Below are 16,912 nucleotides of genomic sequence, written 5' to 3'. Positions count from 1 at the left end.
AGAAACTCCAGAGAGAGAGATACAGAAAAGAAAGGGAAGGGGGAACCCACAGGATGCTGGGGATGTGCATATGCTAATGTGACTCCTCCTCCTGCGTCCTCTACAAGTCTTCAGTAAAGTGGACTTCAAACGTTTAGGAATGCTTAGTGAGAACGGAATTGTTTTGATCATTTATGAATATGCTTTTGTTTCTTGTTCACTTGTTTGCTGTGGTTTTTGTGGCTTTTTAAAAATTTTGTTTGTTTCGGTGGAAGCTGGGTCTTAAGAGGCTGAATTGCAAGACACGGGTTGACACTGGGAGGAGTAGAGACAGCTCGTGCCACCGCAGGCAAGGATCGGGGGCGGGCAGAGAGCGCCATAAAGGAGAACTGCAAGCCCCTGGGAATTTGTAGGCCTCACCAGCCCCAGCCTTAGCCCCACTGCAACAGCAGCTGACACTTCCAAAGTACCCACCATATAGCACTTTACACAATGAGTGCGTTAAATCCTCATAATATTACCTTTAAATTCTGTACTCTTATTTTCATCTTACAGATGAATGAACTGAGGCATCGAGGAGTTAAGTTGACCATGCAAACAGCTCCCCCTTGTGGACCCCTCTTCCAATGACCGGTTCCCTCTCCTTCAGGTCTTAACGCAAATATTTTGTCCTCACAGAGACTCTCCCCAGGCACTGTTATCCACCTCTGTCATGCTAGGTCACAGCACCTATCACAATTCATGGCAAGTTGCTAATACTTTTAATTTTTGTATTGTTTTCCTCAATTTATGTGATCGTCAGCTCCAGGACCACAGGAGCAGCGCTTGCCGTGTTTACTGTTTTATATCCCCCCCACCCCCAGTGCCTAGTGCAGCCATGAATGAACCAACATGTTGAGGAGCATGAACTGAGGTAACAGTGGTTGGATCTGTTAGGTGGGAAATCAGAACGCTTTCAGCCGCCAGTCACAAACGACCTGATTAAATGACATTAAAAAAATTAGGATGATTATTTTTTTTCTTTTCACATAGCAAAAAATTCAGTGTTTTATATAAACTAGAATTTGTATGTTTACCTATAAATAAGAAAAAAAATTCTTTTTCAGCAAACATACCAAAATGTTAACAGAGTTTGTCTCTCAGGGCAGGCTAGTAGGAGAATTTTATTTCCTTCTTTGTGCTTTTTTTTGCAGTTCCCATTTTCTTCAGTGAACATCTATTACATTTGTAATAAAAAATAAACATAAAAACCACTGGTACTTTTTTTTAACATCTCTTTGCCTTTGAGGTTGTGAATGAATTCTGGGGTCATTCTCTTCCACTGCTTCTCCTTCTCTGGACAAAATTAAGTCAATACCAACTGTATCACTTTGCACACAGTAGTCATTTCTACCTGTTTTGATTAATGAATGGGGAACATGGAGGGAATAAAGAAGCACAGAATCTGTTCATTGTCCGTGAAGGGAAAGCAATGGAGGGAAGACTTTTCTTCACGGGCTTCAGCTGGTTGCTGCAATGGAAGATGGTGGGAAAGATATATAAAGCTGTAGAGTCCAAGAGCTCAGGTTTTGAAGTCAGATGGATCTGGGTTCAAATCCCACTTCTGTTACCAATCTAGCTGAGCAACTCTGGGAAATTTATGTAACCTCCTGGCCTCTCTGATGTGACACAGAATTAAACCTTTTCTTCACAAGCCAGAAGGGAGAGAGGGAGATCCCACAAGGAAAAGCAGAGAGAAAGTGCTCAATATGCTAGCTTTCACTTTTGTGGCTGTCATTGCCATTATCGTCAGCCGTGACTGCTACATCATCTCAGCTGCTCTCTCCCTCCCTCCCTCCCTCCTGGGCTCTCCACCCACGGAAACCCTAAAGGGTTGGCAATCAATCCAAGCTGGGAAGGTGGGACCAGCTTCAGCCTCCACTGCACCTTTATCACTGTTATTCACAAACTCTTAAACGTCCTGATGATTAAGGGTGGACTGTATTTATGAAACATTTTTGCACTGTATAGAGTGCATACAAAGCTTTTTGCAGGAGGTGCCATACTTCAGATGAAACAGACTTTCTTTAGTTTAGGGAGGCATTCTCAATTATTTCTTTCAGTCTTACAAACTCCCTAGTTAGTTAAGAAATCTAGAGTCTCACTTCCTGCCCCAGATCACTTCCCCATTTTTTAAAATATTTATTTATTTATTTATTTATGGCTGTGTTGGGTCTTCGTTTCTGTGCGAGGGCTTTCTCTAGATGTGGCAAGCAGGGGCCACTCTTCATCGCGGTGCGCGGGCCTCTCACTATCGCGGCCTCTCTTGTTGCGGAGCACAGGCTCCAGACGCACAGGCTCAGTAGCTGTGGCTCACGGGCCTAGTTGCTCCGCGGCATGTGGGATCCTCCCAGACCAGGGCTCGAACCCGTGTCCCCTGCATTAGCAGACAGATTCTCAACCGCTGCACCACCAGGGAAGCCCCACTTCCCCATTTTTACACATACACCAAACACTTCATTGAATACCTAACTTAGCGGATGTGATCCAAATACACCTTTGTTATTTGTCTTTGCCTTTGTTATTTGTCTTTCACTATCTCTTTAAAATTTATTGAAGTAGAGGAATCTCATTCGGATCCTAGAGAGAAATTCTGGCAGATCCATAACTTTTCTGCTTGCTCTAAGTTAAAAAATAGTCCTCAATTCAGAAATTAAAATGTCCATTCTCACATGTGAACCCAAACTCTAAACTTGAGTTACAATCATATCTTCTCTGCTCCATCTGGGACCTGCTTCCCACCCTGCCTTTCTGCTCTTTATTCCCCACCCTACCCGGTAAGCAGTTTCTAAGCCCTCCTGGGCATATGCTTTGAGAGGGGGATGTGAGAAGAGAGGATACGTTAGTACATGTGCAGTACTACATGCCTTCTCAGGTTGGTAGAGACTAGGTCTTTTCCATGGGCCACTCTGTGGGACCTTCAGAGGTGACCCCCAACTGTGACCCCCATGAGGTGTTCATGTGCTGCCCTCAAACGTCACGCAGTTTCTGTTGCCACTGATTCTTGTCGTGGGGGATTTCTCATGCTCAGACAGATGCCCCCTGAAGCAGGACTCGGAATGGATCCAGAATCTCTCCCTCTCTCTCTCTTTTACAAGCCTATCTTTGGTACAAGGGAATCCCTCTGACCCCCTTGTTTCCAGGAAAAATCTGGGATGGCAGGTAGATCCCAACATGGCCACCTCCACTCTGCTGCCACAGGTAACTCAAGCTTTTTCAGGCATACGTCAGGCACCAGCCCTTCGTGTCTTCCAACTACAGGGATTACATTTCAGGCTCCTCAGTATGGTCCCAGGCTTGAGGGAACGAGGTCACAGTTGCCCCAAGCTGCTCACAAGCACAAGATCTCTCTCCAAAAACACCCTCACCAATCCCTCTCCTTCTACTACCTAATTTTTTTAATACCCTTAATCTAAACAAGCAGTACAAGACCCAAGGAACTGGTTTGTAACCATTGCCTGCATATATTCTGCACGAGTGAATCTGGCTTTGAAATTTACCATCTATTACAGCTGATGTTTCAATCTTGACATTTCAATATGAACACACATGCACATAACTTTGTTTTGTATGCTTTGGGGTTTTTTTTATAATAAAAATGTAATCTTTTTATACCTGTTTTGCAACTTCCATTTTTTTCATCTAAACTTGTATCTTGCAGACTCTTATCAGTAAGTATATATGGTTTCAGTTATTTATTACCCTCTTGGTTATTAGACACAATCAGGTGGCCCAAACTCTACTCTGGCAGCAAGCAAAGATAAACTTTTCCAGTAGGGCAAATTTCACTCCTAGACCTGTTTAGCCTGGTGGACAGAAGTTTTTTTTGTTTTTTGAGTTTTCCTGTTTTGTTTGGACGTTGAGTTTTGTTTGTTTGTTTGTTTAATGACAACTGAGTGATTTTTGCTCAAAAAAACCACAAAACCCAAAATAAAAAGTAATAAAAGCAACACTGAACCAATTGCCACAGATTTGTGTTACCTTCCTTGAGTCAGTTGTAAATAGAGTTTATGACTTCCCATACAGCTTGCACTCTCACTCCTCATTCTGTTTTTCTCCCCATAAAATCACTTTTCTGGCCAATGTGAGGTCTTTTAAGGGCAGAAACGCAATTAGCTTTGTATTTTCCTCCAACCCGCACCAAGATCTCCTAGCCAGGCACAGTCCTTCCAAAAAAAAAAAAAAAAAGGCATGAGCTAGTTCAATCGTCCTTGCCGCTTTTTGCACCTCCCACCGCTAGAGGGCAATAAAATAGCAGGTGGCGCATTAGCAGTCAATGAAGGCCGCTCCCGACGCGCACGTCTTTACGTGGACGTTGGGGGAGGAGCTGTCCCGTGCGCGGTGACTGGCGGCGGCACTGGCGGCAGCTGGAGCAGTAATAGTGCGGGTCGCAGGCTAGGAGAACTTCAGAGGCGGCGGTGGCACCAGCGACGACGAAGACAGCAGTAGCAGGCCCTGGGCTTGTCGTTCACCATGCCGACCGTAGAGGAGCTTTACCGCAACTATGGCATCTTAGCCGATGCCACGGAGCAAGTGGGCCAAGTGAGTTCCCTAGCGGCCTGCGGGGCCCGGCGCTCTGCGGCCTTTCGAAAGCGCTCCCCGGGCCGGCGGGGGCTACTGCTTCGCCCTCCCGCGGGCTCCCAGCCGCCCCGGCTGTTCCGTCGAGGTGGGCCCCTCGCCGGGAGTGCAGACTCGGGCTTCACCAGGGAGAGCGCGGTCCCCGGGTTCCAGGCTCCTCTGCCTCCCTTGATTAGCCTTTTCTCACCGTGGCGTTTCCCAACTCAGCCTCTTCAGCCCCCCCGTCCCCGCCCCGTTCAGTCTCTTTCCAAGCCTTGTCCTCCAGATTCCACTGAAGTTTTTCTCCTTTTCGGTGGCGCTCAGTCCCTTGGAAGATTAGATTGAGAGTCCTCGAGAGGTCAAAAATGTCTTTCTCGAGGCAAAAGTCTGCAATTAATTTACGAAGAGAATTTGGGAGACAGAAGTTTGTGAAATACAGAAAGGCCCTTTCGTCCAGACTTTAACGAGGGCTTATGATTTCATTATTCAGTACATTTTTTGAGCGCCTGTCGTGGACCAGGCTCTGCGCCGGGCGCTGGAGGTACGAGACAGAAAAACACATGCGGTCCCAGAAAGCACCTTTAGTGAGGGAGACTAGTGATAAATAAGAAAGAGAGATGCTTCCCCCCCTTCCCCCAATGAAGAGTGTCGTGACGAAAATATAACAGGGCCGTAGCGGGGGTTGGGGGAGAGTGTAGTTTTAAATAGAGTTGTCTGGCAAGTGTTGAATTGGCTGTACGAGCCATTGCTTCTTTGTGAGTTTTCAAGTACTGGAGTCCTTTGAAGTTGAGGAGTTGACAAGTGGTTGTGTGTTTTCTTGGGAAAAGAACCAGGCTCTCCCCGCGGTAATCTTGACCATTGTTGTTGGAAATCCCATGCTGTATCTTTTCAGTGCCTAGAACGTCATGTGATTCTTTTGCTTACCCATCTCTTGGAGTAGTGAGTGGCAGATCCTAGAGTCTGATAACATGAGCAAAGCTGTGGCTTTACCTCTCCCATCCCCTTTTCCAGACATTCAGGTAGAACCTTTCTGAGCCGAACAAAAAAAAATTTTGATGTTGGGACCTTATTTTAGCTTAATCTAGAATTGTGAATATACCATTTTCAGGTATCAGTTGGTTTTCTTTCCCTGCACGTTTTCATTTCAGTAGGAGATTTTGACATCATCAATGAGAAATATATACTGACAGTCAGTCTGTTGTAGATGTATGTAGGGTGTGTGTGTTAAGTTGGCTGTGAAGGAGACATTTTCTGCCGATTAAGGCAAGGTGGGAAAAACTTATGGTCACTCAGTTTGAGTTTGTTGTCCTTGTTCCTATAGAGAACTAGTAGTGAAGACAGATTCATTCACTATGACTGAGTTGGGGGAGATTGTAGCCAATTGTTCTCCCTAAAATTGACTTTGTTGCACATCAGCAGAGGGGATGGAATAAAAGGTACAACAGTGATTCTCAAGTCAGTTTGTATATGGTGCTCTCCCAAGGAGGTGATTCAGGAATCTTCTAGGGAAACTTTGAAACTGTATGCAGAGTGCTGTCCCATAACCCCACCCTCATTGTTCGCTGGAGTAGGATAAAGGTTGACAGCCACCTACTTACAGTATGTTAGAGTAAATAGAAGCCAAACGGGAGTTTTTATATTCTATGGACAGTTGCTCTCATTTCCCTCTTATATTGTCTTTAATTATAAATACCAGTTTAGATTCAGAGTTCTCTCTCAAGAGGTCAGTAGTGTTTCTCAAGGCAAAAATCTGCTTTTAATTTAGGAAGAGTGCTTAGGAGACAGAATTTTGTGAAAAACAGGAGGGACCCTTTTATGCAGACTTTCATGAGGACCCACAATTTCATTTATTCAGTATATTTTCTTGAGTGCCTACCATGTACCAGACTGTGCTGGGCAGTAAAATTTTAGCACGGTTCCCTTAGGTGATGGGAGATCAGTACCTTCATGACACTGTAATGACAATTGTCAAGCAACTAAATAAGGAAAAAAAATCTTTGGGTGATGAAAGGTTGTGATTTGCTCAGCCTCAAACAGTGAATTCTGGGAGAACTGAAGCTAGACCAAACCGTAATGCCAACTAATTCTGCTCTATTGTGTAATACTTCTTTCCTTTTAGAGAAAATTCCTAAAACTGCTCACCCAAAAAGGTGTACTGAGCTTCAAGATACTGCATGTGAATTTAATTAACAAAAGCAAGAGCCAACTTAACGGAAGGGACACGATTCACGTTTTTTTAAGGAGAGAAAAAAATATTTACATTCGTAGTGTAGCACACCCAGATTTTCATGTCACCTTGTAAGATTTACAGTCAAGACTTTAAATTTCCTGGCGGGTACCTATCTGGACACTTCTGAAACTATATTTGAGTTTCTTAGTCTAGAACTTACTTCTAACTTTATTTTGATTTTCACCCATTTTAAAAGAGATGAGTACCGCAGATGCTGCTCACAGAGCCACCACTGAAGGGAGTGCCCTCTCTGCTACTGTCAGTACTCCTTTTATTTTATTTTATTTTTTAAATTAGGAATATCTGCTTGCTTTTTTATATAGCCTATTGAAGAACATTTTTTTACATTTTTATTGGAGTATAATTGCTTTAAAATGGTGTGTTAGTTTCTGCTTTATAACAGAGTGAATCAGTTATACATATGTTCCCATATCTCTTTCCTCTTGCGTCTCCCTCCCTCCCACCCTCCCTATCCCACCCCTCCAGGCAGTTACAAAGCACCGAGCTGATCTCCCTGTGCTAAGCGACTGCTTCCCACTAGCTATCTATTTTACGTTTGGTAATGTATATATGTCCATATATACACTACCACTCTCTCACTTTGTCCCAGCTTACCCTTCCCTCTCCCTGTGTCCTCAAGTCCATTCTCTACTACGTCTGTGTCTTTATTCACGTCTTGCCCCTAAGTTCTTCATGACCTTTTTCTTTTTTTTTAGATCCCATATATCTGTGTTAGCATACGGTATTTGTTTTTCTCTTTCTGACTTACTTCACTCTGTATGACAGACTCTAGGTCCATCCACCTCACTACAAATAACTCAATTTCATTTCTTTTTATGGCTGAGCAATATTCCATTGTATATATGTGCCACATCTTCTTCATCCATTCATCCGATGATGGACACTTAGGTTGTTTCCATGTGCTGGCTATTGTAAATAGAGCTGCAATGAACATTTTGGTACATGACGCTTTTTGAATTATGGTTTTCTCAGGGTATGTGCCCAGTAGTAGGATTGCTGGGTCATATGGTAGTTCTATTTGTAGTTTTTTAAAGAACCTCCATACTGTTCTCCATAGTGGCTGTATCAGTTTTCTCAGGGCATATGCCCAGTAGTGGGATTGCTGGGTCGTATGGTAGTTCTGTTTGTAGTTTTTTAAGGAACCTCCATACTGTTCTCCATAGTGGCTGTATCAATTTTCTCAGGGTATATGCCCAGTAGTGGGATTGCTGGGTCGTATGGTAGTTCTGTTTGTAGTTTTTTAAGGACCTCCATACTGTTCTCCATAGTGGCTGTATCAATTTACATTCCCACCAACAGTGCAAGAGTGTTCCCTTTTCTCTACACCCTCTCCAGAATTTATTGTTCGTAGATATTTTGATGATGGCCATTCTGACTGGTGTGACATGATATCTCTTTGTAGTTTTGATTTGCATTTCTCTAATGATTAATGATGTTGAGCATTCTTTCATGTGTTCGTTGGCAATCTGTATATCTTCTTTGGAGAAATGTCTATTTAGGTCTTCTGCCCATTTTTGGATTGGGTTGTTTGTTTTTTTGATGTTGAGCTGCATGACCTGCTTGTAAATTTTGGAGATTAATCCTTTGTCAGTTGCTTCCTTTGCAAATATTTTCTCCCATTCTGAGGGTTGTCTTTTCGTCTTGTTTATGTTTTCCTTTGCTGTGCAAAAGCTTTTAAGTTTCATTAGGTCCCATTTGTTTATTTTTGTTTTTATTTCCATTTCTCTAGGAGGTGGGTCAAAGAAGATCTTGCTGCGATTTATGTCATAGAGTGTTCTGCGTATGTTTTCCTCTAAGAGTTTTTTTTTTTTTAATTTTATTTATTTATTTATTTATTTATGGCTGTGTTGGCTCTTCGTTTCTGTGTGACGGCTTTCTCTAGATGCGGCAAGTGGGGGCCACTCTTCATCGCGGTGCGCAGGCCTCTCACTATCGCAGCCTCTCTTGTTGCGGAGCACAGGCTCCAGACGTGCAGGCTCAGTAATTGTGGCTCACGGGGCTAGTTGCTCCGTGGCATGTGGGATCTTCCCAGACCAGGGCTCGAACCCGTGTCCCCTGCATTGGCAGGCAGATTCTCAACCACTGCGCCACCAGGGAAGCCCTCCTCTAAGAGTTTGATAGTGTCTGGCCTTACATTTAGGTCTTTAATCCATTTTGAGTTTATTTTTGAGTATGGTGTTAGGAAGTGTTCTAATTTCATATTTTTACACGTAGCTGTCCAGTTTTCCCAGCACCACTTATTGAAGAGGCTGTCTTTTCTCCACTGGATATTCTTGCCTCCTTTATCAAAGATAAGGCGAGCATATGTGTGTGGGTTTATCTCTGGGCTTTCTATCCTGTTCCGTTGATCTGTATATCTGTTTTTGTGCCAGTACCATACTGTCTTGATTACTGTAGCTTTGTAGTATAGTCTGAAGTCTGGGAGCCTGATTCCTCCAGCTACGTTTTTCTTTCTCAAGATTGATTTGGCTACTCGGGGTCTTTGTGTTTCCATACAAATTCTGAGATTTTTTTGTTCTAGTTCTGTGAAAAATGCCAGTGGTAGTTTGATACGGGTTGCATTGAATCTGTAGATTGCTTTGGGTAGTAGAGTCATTTTCACAGTGTTGATTCTTCCAATCCAAGAACATGGTATATCTCTCCATCTATTTGTATCATCTTTAATTTCTTTCATCAGTATCTTATAATTTTTTTTTTTTGCATACAGGTCTTTTGTCTCCTTAAGTAGGTTTATTCTAGATATTTTATTCTTTTTGTTGCAGTGGTAAATGGGAGTGTTTTCTTAATATCACTTTCAGATTTTTTCATCATTAGTGTATAGGAATGAAAGAGATTTCTGTGCATTAATTTTGTATTCTGCAACTTTACCAAATTCATTGATTAGATCTAGTAGTTTTCTGGTAGCATCTTTAGGATTCTCTAATGTATAGTATCATGTCATCTGCAAACAGTGACAGCTTTACTTCTTCTTTTCTGATTTGGATTCTTTTTATTTATTTTTCTTCTCTGACTTCTGTGGCTAAAACTTCCAAAACTATGTTGAATAATAGTGGTGAGAGTGGGCAACCTTGTCTTGTTCCTGGTCTTAGTGGAGATGGTTTCAGTTTTTCACCATTGAGGACGATGTTGGCTGTGGGTTTGTCATATATGGCCTTTATTATGTTGAGGTAAGTTCCCTCTATGCCTACTTTCTTGAGGGTTTTTATCATAAATGGGTGTTGAATTTTGTTGAAAGCTTTCTCTGCATCTATTGAGTTGATCATATGGTTTTTATTCTTCAGTTTGTTAATATGCTGTATCACATTGATTGATTTGCATATATTGAAGAATCCTTGCATTCCTGGGATAAACCCCACTTGATCATGGTGTATGAACCTTGTAATGTGCTGTTGGATTCTGTTTGCCAGTATTTTGTTGATCATTTTTGCATCTATGTTCATCCGTGATATTGGTCTGTAGTTTGCTTTCTTCATGTCACCTTTGTCTGGTTTTGGTATCAGGGTGACAGTGGCCTCGTAGAGTGAGTTTGGGAGTGTTCCTCCCTCTGCTATATTTTGGAAGTGTTTGAGAAGGATAGGTGTTAGCTCTTCTCTAAATGTTTGATAGAATTTGCCTGTGAAGCCATCTGGTCCTGGGCTTTTGTTTGTTGTAAGATTTTTAATCACAGTTTCAATTTTAGTGCTTGTGATTGGTCTGTTCATATTTTCTGTTTCTTCCTGGTTCAGTCTCGGAAGGTTGTGCATTTCTAAGAATTTGTCCATTTCATCCAGGTTGTCCATTTTGTTGGCATATAGTTGCTTGTAGTAATCTCTCATGATCCTTTGTATTTCTGCAGTGTCAGTTGTTACTTCTCCTTTTTCATTTGTAATTTTGTTGATTTGAGTCTTCTCCCTTTTTTTCTTGATGAGTCTGGCTAACGGTTTATCAATTTTGTTTATCTTCTCAAAGAACCAGCTTTTAGTTTTATTGATGTTTGCTGTCGTTCCCTTCATTTCTTTTTCATTTATTTCTGATCTGATCTTTATGATTTCTTTTCTTCTGGTAACTTTGGGGCTTTTTTGTTCTTTCTTTACTTGCTTTAGGTGTAAGGTTAAGTTGTTTATTTGAGATGTTTGTTGTTTCTTGAGGTAGGATTGTATTGCTCTAAACTTCCCTTCTAGAACTGATTTTGCTGCATCCCATGGGTTTTGGGTCATCGTGTTTTCATTGTCATTTGTTTCTAGGTATTTTTTATTTCCTCTTTGATTTCTTCAATGGTCTCTTGGTTATTAACTAGTGTATTGTTTAGCCTCCATTTGTTTGTATTTTTTTACAGATTTTTTCCTGTAATTTGTATCTAGTCTCATAGTGTTGTGGTCGGAAAAGATACTTCATACAATTTCAATTTTCTTAAATTTACCAAGGCTTGATTTGTGACCCAAGATATGATCTATCCCGGAGAATGTTCCATGAGCACTTGAGAAGAAAGTGTATTCTGTTCCTTTTGGATAGAATGTCCTATAAATATCAATTAAGTCCATCTTGTTTAATGTATCATTTGAAGCTTGTGTTTCCTTATTTATTTTCATTTTGGGTCTGTCCATTGTTGAAAGTGGGGTGTAAAAGTCCCCTACTATTGTTGTGTTACTGTTGATTTCCCCTTTTATGGCTGTTAGTATTTGCCTTATGTATTGAGGTGCTCCTGTGTTGGGTGCATAAATATTTACAACTGTTATATCTTCTTCTTGGATTGATCCTTTGATCATTATATAGTGTCCTTCTTTGTCTCTTGTAATAGTCTTTGTTTTAAAGTCTTTTTTGTCTGATATGAGAATTGCTTCTCCAGCTTTCTTTTGATTTCCATTTGCATGGAATATCTTTTTCCATCCCCTGACTTTCAGTCTGTGTGTGTCCCTAGGTCTGAAGTGGGTCTCTTTTAGACAGCATATATATAGATCTTGTTTTTGTATCCATTCAGCGAGCCTGTATCTTTTGGTTGGAGCATTTAATCCATTTACATTTAAGGTAATTATCAATATGTATGTTCCTATTACCATATTCTTAATTGTTTTGGGTTTGTTATTGTAAGTCTTTTCCTTCTCTTGTGTTTCTTGCCTAGAGAAATTCCTTTAGCATTTGTTGTAGAGCTGGTTTGGTGGTGCTGAATTCTCTTAGCTTTTGGTTGTCTATAGACGTTTTAATTTCTCCGTCAAATCTGAATGAGATCCTTGCTGGGTAGAGTAATCTTGGTTGTAGGTTTTTCCCCTTCATCACTTTAAATATGTCCTGCCACTTCCTTCTGGCTTGGAGAGTTTATGCTGAAAGATCAGCTGTTAACCTTATGGGGTTCCCTTGTATGTTATTTGTTGTTTTTCTCTTGCTGCTTTTAATATGCTTTCTTTGTATTTAATTTTTGATGGTTTGATTAGTATGTGTCTTGGCGTGTTTCTCCTTGGATTTATCCTGTATAGGACTCTCTGTGCTTCCTGGACTTGATTAACTATTTCCTTTCCTATATTAGGGAAGTTTTCAACTATAATCTCTTCAAATATTTTCTCAGTTTCTTTGCTCTTCTTCTTCTGGGACCCCTGTAATTCTAATGTTGGTGCGTTTAATGTTCTCCCAGAGTTCTCTGAGACTGTCCTCAATTCTTTTCATTTTTTTTTTTCTTTATTCTGCTCTGCAGTAGTTATTTCCACTATTTTATCTTCCAGGTCACTTATCCGTTCTTCTGCCTCAGTTATTCTGCTATTGATCCCTTCTAGAGCATTTTTAATTTCATTTATTGTGTTGTTCATCACTGTTTGTTTGCTCTTTAGTTCTTCTAGTTCCCTGTTAAACATTTCTTGTATTTTCCCCATTCTATTTCCAAGATTTTGGATCACCTTTACTGTCATTATTCTCAATCCTTTTTCAGGCATACTGTCTATTTCCTCTTCATTTGTTTGTTCTGGTGGGTTTTTTCCTTGCTCCTTCATCTGCTGTGTGTTTCTCTCTCTTCTCATTTTGCTTAACTTTCTGTGTTTGGGGGTCTCCTTTGCACAGACTGCAGGTTCATAGTTCCCGTTGTTTTTGGTGTCTGCCCCCAGTGGCTAAGGTTGGTTCAGTGGGTTGTGTGTGCTTTCTGGTGGAGGGGATTCATGCCTGTGTTCTGGTGCATGAGGCTGGATCTTGTCTTTCTGGTGGGCAGGTCCACGTCTGGTGTGTGTTTTGGGTTGTCTGTAGCCTTATTATTTTAGGCAGCCTCTCTGCTAATGGATGGGGTTGTGTTCCTGTCTTGCTAGTTGTTTGGCATAGCGTGTCCAGCACTGGAGCTTTCTGGTCATTGAGTGGAGCTGGGTCTTGGCATTGAGATGGAGATCTCTGGGAGATTTTCGCTGTTTGATATTACGTGGAGCTGGGGGTCTCTTGTGGACCAATGTCCTAAACTTGGCTGTCCCACCTCAGAGGCACAGCCCTAACACCTGGCTGGAACACCAAGAGCCTGTCATCCACACGGCTCAGAATAAAAGGGAGAAAAAAGAAAGAAAGAAAGAAAGAAGATAAGATAAAATAAAATAAAGTTATTAAAATAATTATTTAAAAAGATTTTTTAAGTAATTAAAAAAAAAGAAAGAAGAGAGCAACCAAGCCAAAAAAGAAATTCAGCAATGATAAGCACTAAAAAGTATACTAAAAAAAAGCACAAAAAATGGACAGACAGAACCCTAGGATAAATGGTAAAAGCAAAGCTATACAGACAAAATCACACACAGAAGCATACACATACACAGTCACAAAAAAAGAAAAAGGGAAAAAAATATATATATTGTTGCTCCCAAAGTCCACTTCCTCAATTTGGGATGATTCGTTGTCTATTCAGGTATTCCACAGATGCAGGGTACATCAAGTTGACTGTGGAAATTTAATCCGCTGCTCCTGAGGCTGCTGGGAGACATTTCTCTTTCTCTTCTTTGTTTTCACAGCTCCTGGGGTTCAGCTTTGAATTTGCCCCGCCTCTGCGTGTAGGTTGCCGGAGGGCGTCTGTTCTTCACTCAGACAGGATGGGGTTAAAGAAGCAGCTGATTCGGGGGCTCTGGGTCACTCAGGCCGGGGGGGAGGGAGGGGTACGGAGTTCGGGGTGAGCCTGCGGCGGCAGAGGCCAGTGTGTTGCATCAGCCTTAGGTTCGCCATGTGTTCTCCCAGGGAAGTTGTCCCTGGATCACGGGACCCCTGGCAGTGGCGGGCTGCACAGGCTCCCGGAAGGGGGGTGTGGATAGTGACCTGTGCTCACACACAGGCTTCTTGGTGGCAGCAGCAGCAGCCTTAGCGTCTCATGCCCGTCTCTGGGGTCCACGCTGTTAGCCGTGGCTCGCGCGCCCATCTCTGGAGCTCCATTCAGCTGTGCTCTTAATCCCCTCACCTCATGCACCAGGAAACAAAGAGGCAAGAAAAAGTCTCTTGCCTCTTCGGCAGGTCCAGACTTTTCCCCGGACTGCCTCCCAGCTAGCCGTGGTGCATTAGCCCCCTTCAGGCTGTGATCACGCCGCCAACCCCAGTCCTCTCCCTGCATCCGACCGAAGCCCGAGCCTCAGCTCGCAGCCGCGCCCGCCCCGGCGGGTGAGCAGACAAGCCTCTCGGGCTGGTGAGTACTGGTCGGCACTGATCCTCTGTGCGGGAATCTCTCCGCTTTGCCCTCCACACCCCTGTGGCTGCGCTCTCCTCCGCGGCTCTGAAGCTCCCCCACTCCGCCACCCGCAGTCTCTGACCGCGAAGGGGCTCCTAGTGTGTGGAAACCTTTCCTCCGTCACAGCTCCCTCCCACTGGTGCAGGTCCCGTCCCTATTCTTTTGGGTCTGTTTTTCCTTTTTCCTTTTGCCCTACCCAGGTACGTGGGGAGTTTCTTGCCTTTTGGAGGTCTGAGGTCTTCTGCCAGCATTCAGTAGGTGTTCTGTAGGAGTTGTTCCACATGTAGATGTATTTCTGATGTATTTATGGGGAGGAAGGTGATCTCCACGTCTTACTCTTCTGCCATCTTGAAGCTCCTCCTTCCTCTTGTGTTCTCTTATACAGGAGTATATTGGCTCCTAAGTGTGGAAGAGTGTAAGCTTTACTGACTTATATTTCATGAAATAGCATTCTTTTGGTACTTTTTTTTGGTATGCTTAAGCTAAAATCACAGACCAACCAAGTTCATAATCACTCAAAAATAATGTAGAAGTGTTAACAGTTTAAGACTTACATTAAATTCAAACTAAGTTTATTAATTGAGTCTGAGGAAGGAAGTAGTATAGCTTAGCTTATCCATTTTCTTTTTATGTCATACTTGAGAATTTTGTTGAAACTACATCCTGTCTTCTCTTTCTTCTCATCCTCTCTTCTTCTGCTTTATTTCATGAAGGCTGCATCCTGGACCCAAACGTCGCTTACCCAGCATGTCAGTGACCACTTATGCATATCAGTTGTGATTTGACAATCATAATTGCAAGGTTTTTCTTTTAGAATGTGTCTGCTGAATGTGGATCAAATTGTAACTGACTTTTTTACTTGAAAATATCTTAGAGATTGCTCTAGAGTTTTCTCCTTTAATTAGAAATTAAAATCACACATAAATACACAGCTTTAGAAATCCATTAAAAGTATTTACAATTAAAGCTTCTTGGGCTTCCCTGGTGGCACAGTGGTTGAGAGTCCGCCTGCTGATGCAGGCGATATGCGCTCGTGCCCCGGTCTGGGAAGATCCCACGTGGTGCGGAGCGCCTGGGCCCGTGAGCCATGGCCGCTGAGCCTGTGCGTCCGGAGCCTGTGCTCCGCAATGGGAGAGGCCACAACAGTGAGAGGCCCGCGTACCGCAAAAAAAGAAAAACAACAAAAAAAGCTTCTTATTAGGATCATTAATTTATCCAGCTAAAATATAAATACAACTGTTGGAAAAGCAAAGATACACAGTGCTGCGTAGTATTTGAAACATTTTATTATGGTTACATTCCTACTTGTTACTAAATCACTATGATCACTGCAAATATCACTTATATCTTGTTTCCTACTTTGAAAAGCAGAAGTAGTAATTACTTTAAGGAGATTTCTGTTAAAGAGTCCTGTCCCTGTACTACAGTTAAAGGACATAATTCAAAAAGCTGGCAAGGAAGAATATAATTTTATTTTGCATTTCATAAAGGATAATTAGTTGAAGTCTATTGTAATGTCTGTGAAATTATTTGATAGACCTGATGCCTATTAATGATAAAAACTTTGATTTCTATTATGACTATGTTAAAATGTCTTAACTTTCCAAAGGTCTTGCTGTTTAATATACTACGTTTCAATTTATATGCCTGTGTGGAGACTGTATTTAGGACTCAAATTTTACCTTTGACAATCCTCCATCTGGCAAGCTTTTCTTTCTCTCCTCCTTTGTTAATTAAGATCTCAGGACACTAATTTGAAAGATTCCAATTAAAGAAGCTTGGTATTAGGCACAGATCTTGACTTAAAAGGCTATCAGAACCACGTTCAGGTCCTGGATCTGCTACTTAACTAACTATATTTGGTTCTGGACAAATTATTTCACTTCTCTAAGACTTGGTTTTCTCATCTGAAAAACAAGCATAGTAACACCTAATTCAGGATTGTTGTGAGGCATGTACAGAAGGCATTCCACAGTTCCATGTAGGCGTTCAGTAAGTGTTACTAATAATCCCTTTTTATTCTATTCCACATTATTTTCCCTTGGTAGGGGGATGGTTGTTTTAAGCAGGGATCCTTCATTTAATTTTAGACAGTGAATTTTAGACAATTCAAAGGGGCTTATAAGTAAAGTCTGAAGTTTGAGTTAAAGAAAATTGGATTGTGATACTCTGCAAAAACTAAGGATGTCAGACTGCTCAATACTTCAATTTTATGAAGTCTACTAGAAGCTATGAAGCAAGCCACAGGAGTGTACATTGGTAGAGAAGTCAGCCATGATTTTTTTGAACCTTTGCACTAAAAAGTGTATAATACACTTTTTAAAATATAAACTTATTTATTTTTGGCTGCGTTGGGTCTTCATTGCTGCGTGTGGGCTTTCTCTAGTTGCGGCAGATGGGGGCTACTCTTCGTTGTGGTGCGTGGGCTTCTCATTGCCGTG

At 41.9% G+C, this 16,912-nt stretch overlaps 1 protein-coding gene across 2 annotated transcripts in view; it reads left to right on the top strand.

The window, feature by feature from the left end:
* The first annotated feature begins 4,349 nt into the window (after nucleotides 1-4,349).
* API5 (apoptosis inhibitor 5) overlaps nucleotides 4,350-16,912 on the top strand; it is a 37,115-nt gene continuing 24,552 nt past the window's right edge. For both annotated transcript variants that reach the window (XM_022592217.3, XM_022592216.3), the window contains exon 1: nucleotides 4,350-4,560. In XM_022592217.3, the coding sequence (XP_022447925.1) occupies nucleotides 4,492-4,560 (69 nt within the window). In that variant the 5' untranslated portion in view covers nucleotides 4,350-4,491. The remainder of the gene's footprint in view (nucleotides 4,561-16,912) is intronic.

The sequence above is a fragment of the Delphinapterus leucas genome, chromosome 7, assembly GCF_059928025.1.
Source record: "Delphinapterus leucas isolate spDelLeu-1000000601 "Yukka" chromosome 7, BTC_Dleu_Yukka2, whole genome shotgun sequence".
Taxonomy (NCBI): Eukaryota; Metazoa; Chordata; class Mammalia; order Artiodactyla; family Monodontidae; genus Delphinapterus; species Delphinapterus leucas.
The sequence above is the reverse complement of the archived record's forward strand: the minus strand, read 5'-3'. Positions and strand labels throughout refer to the sequence as shown.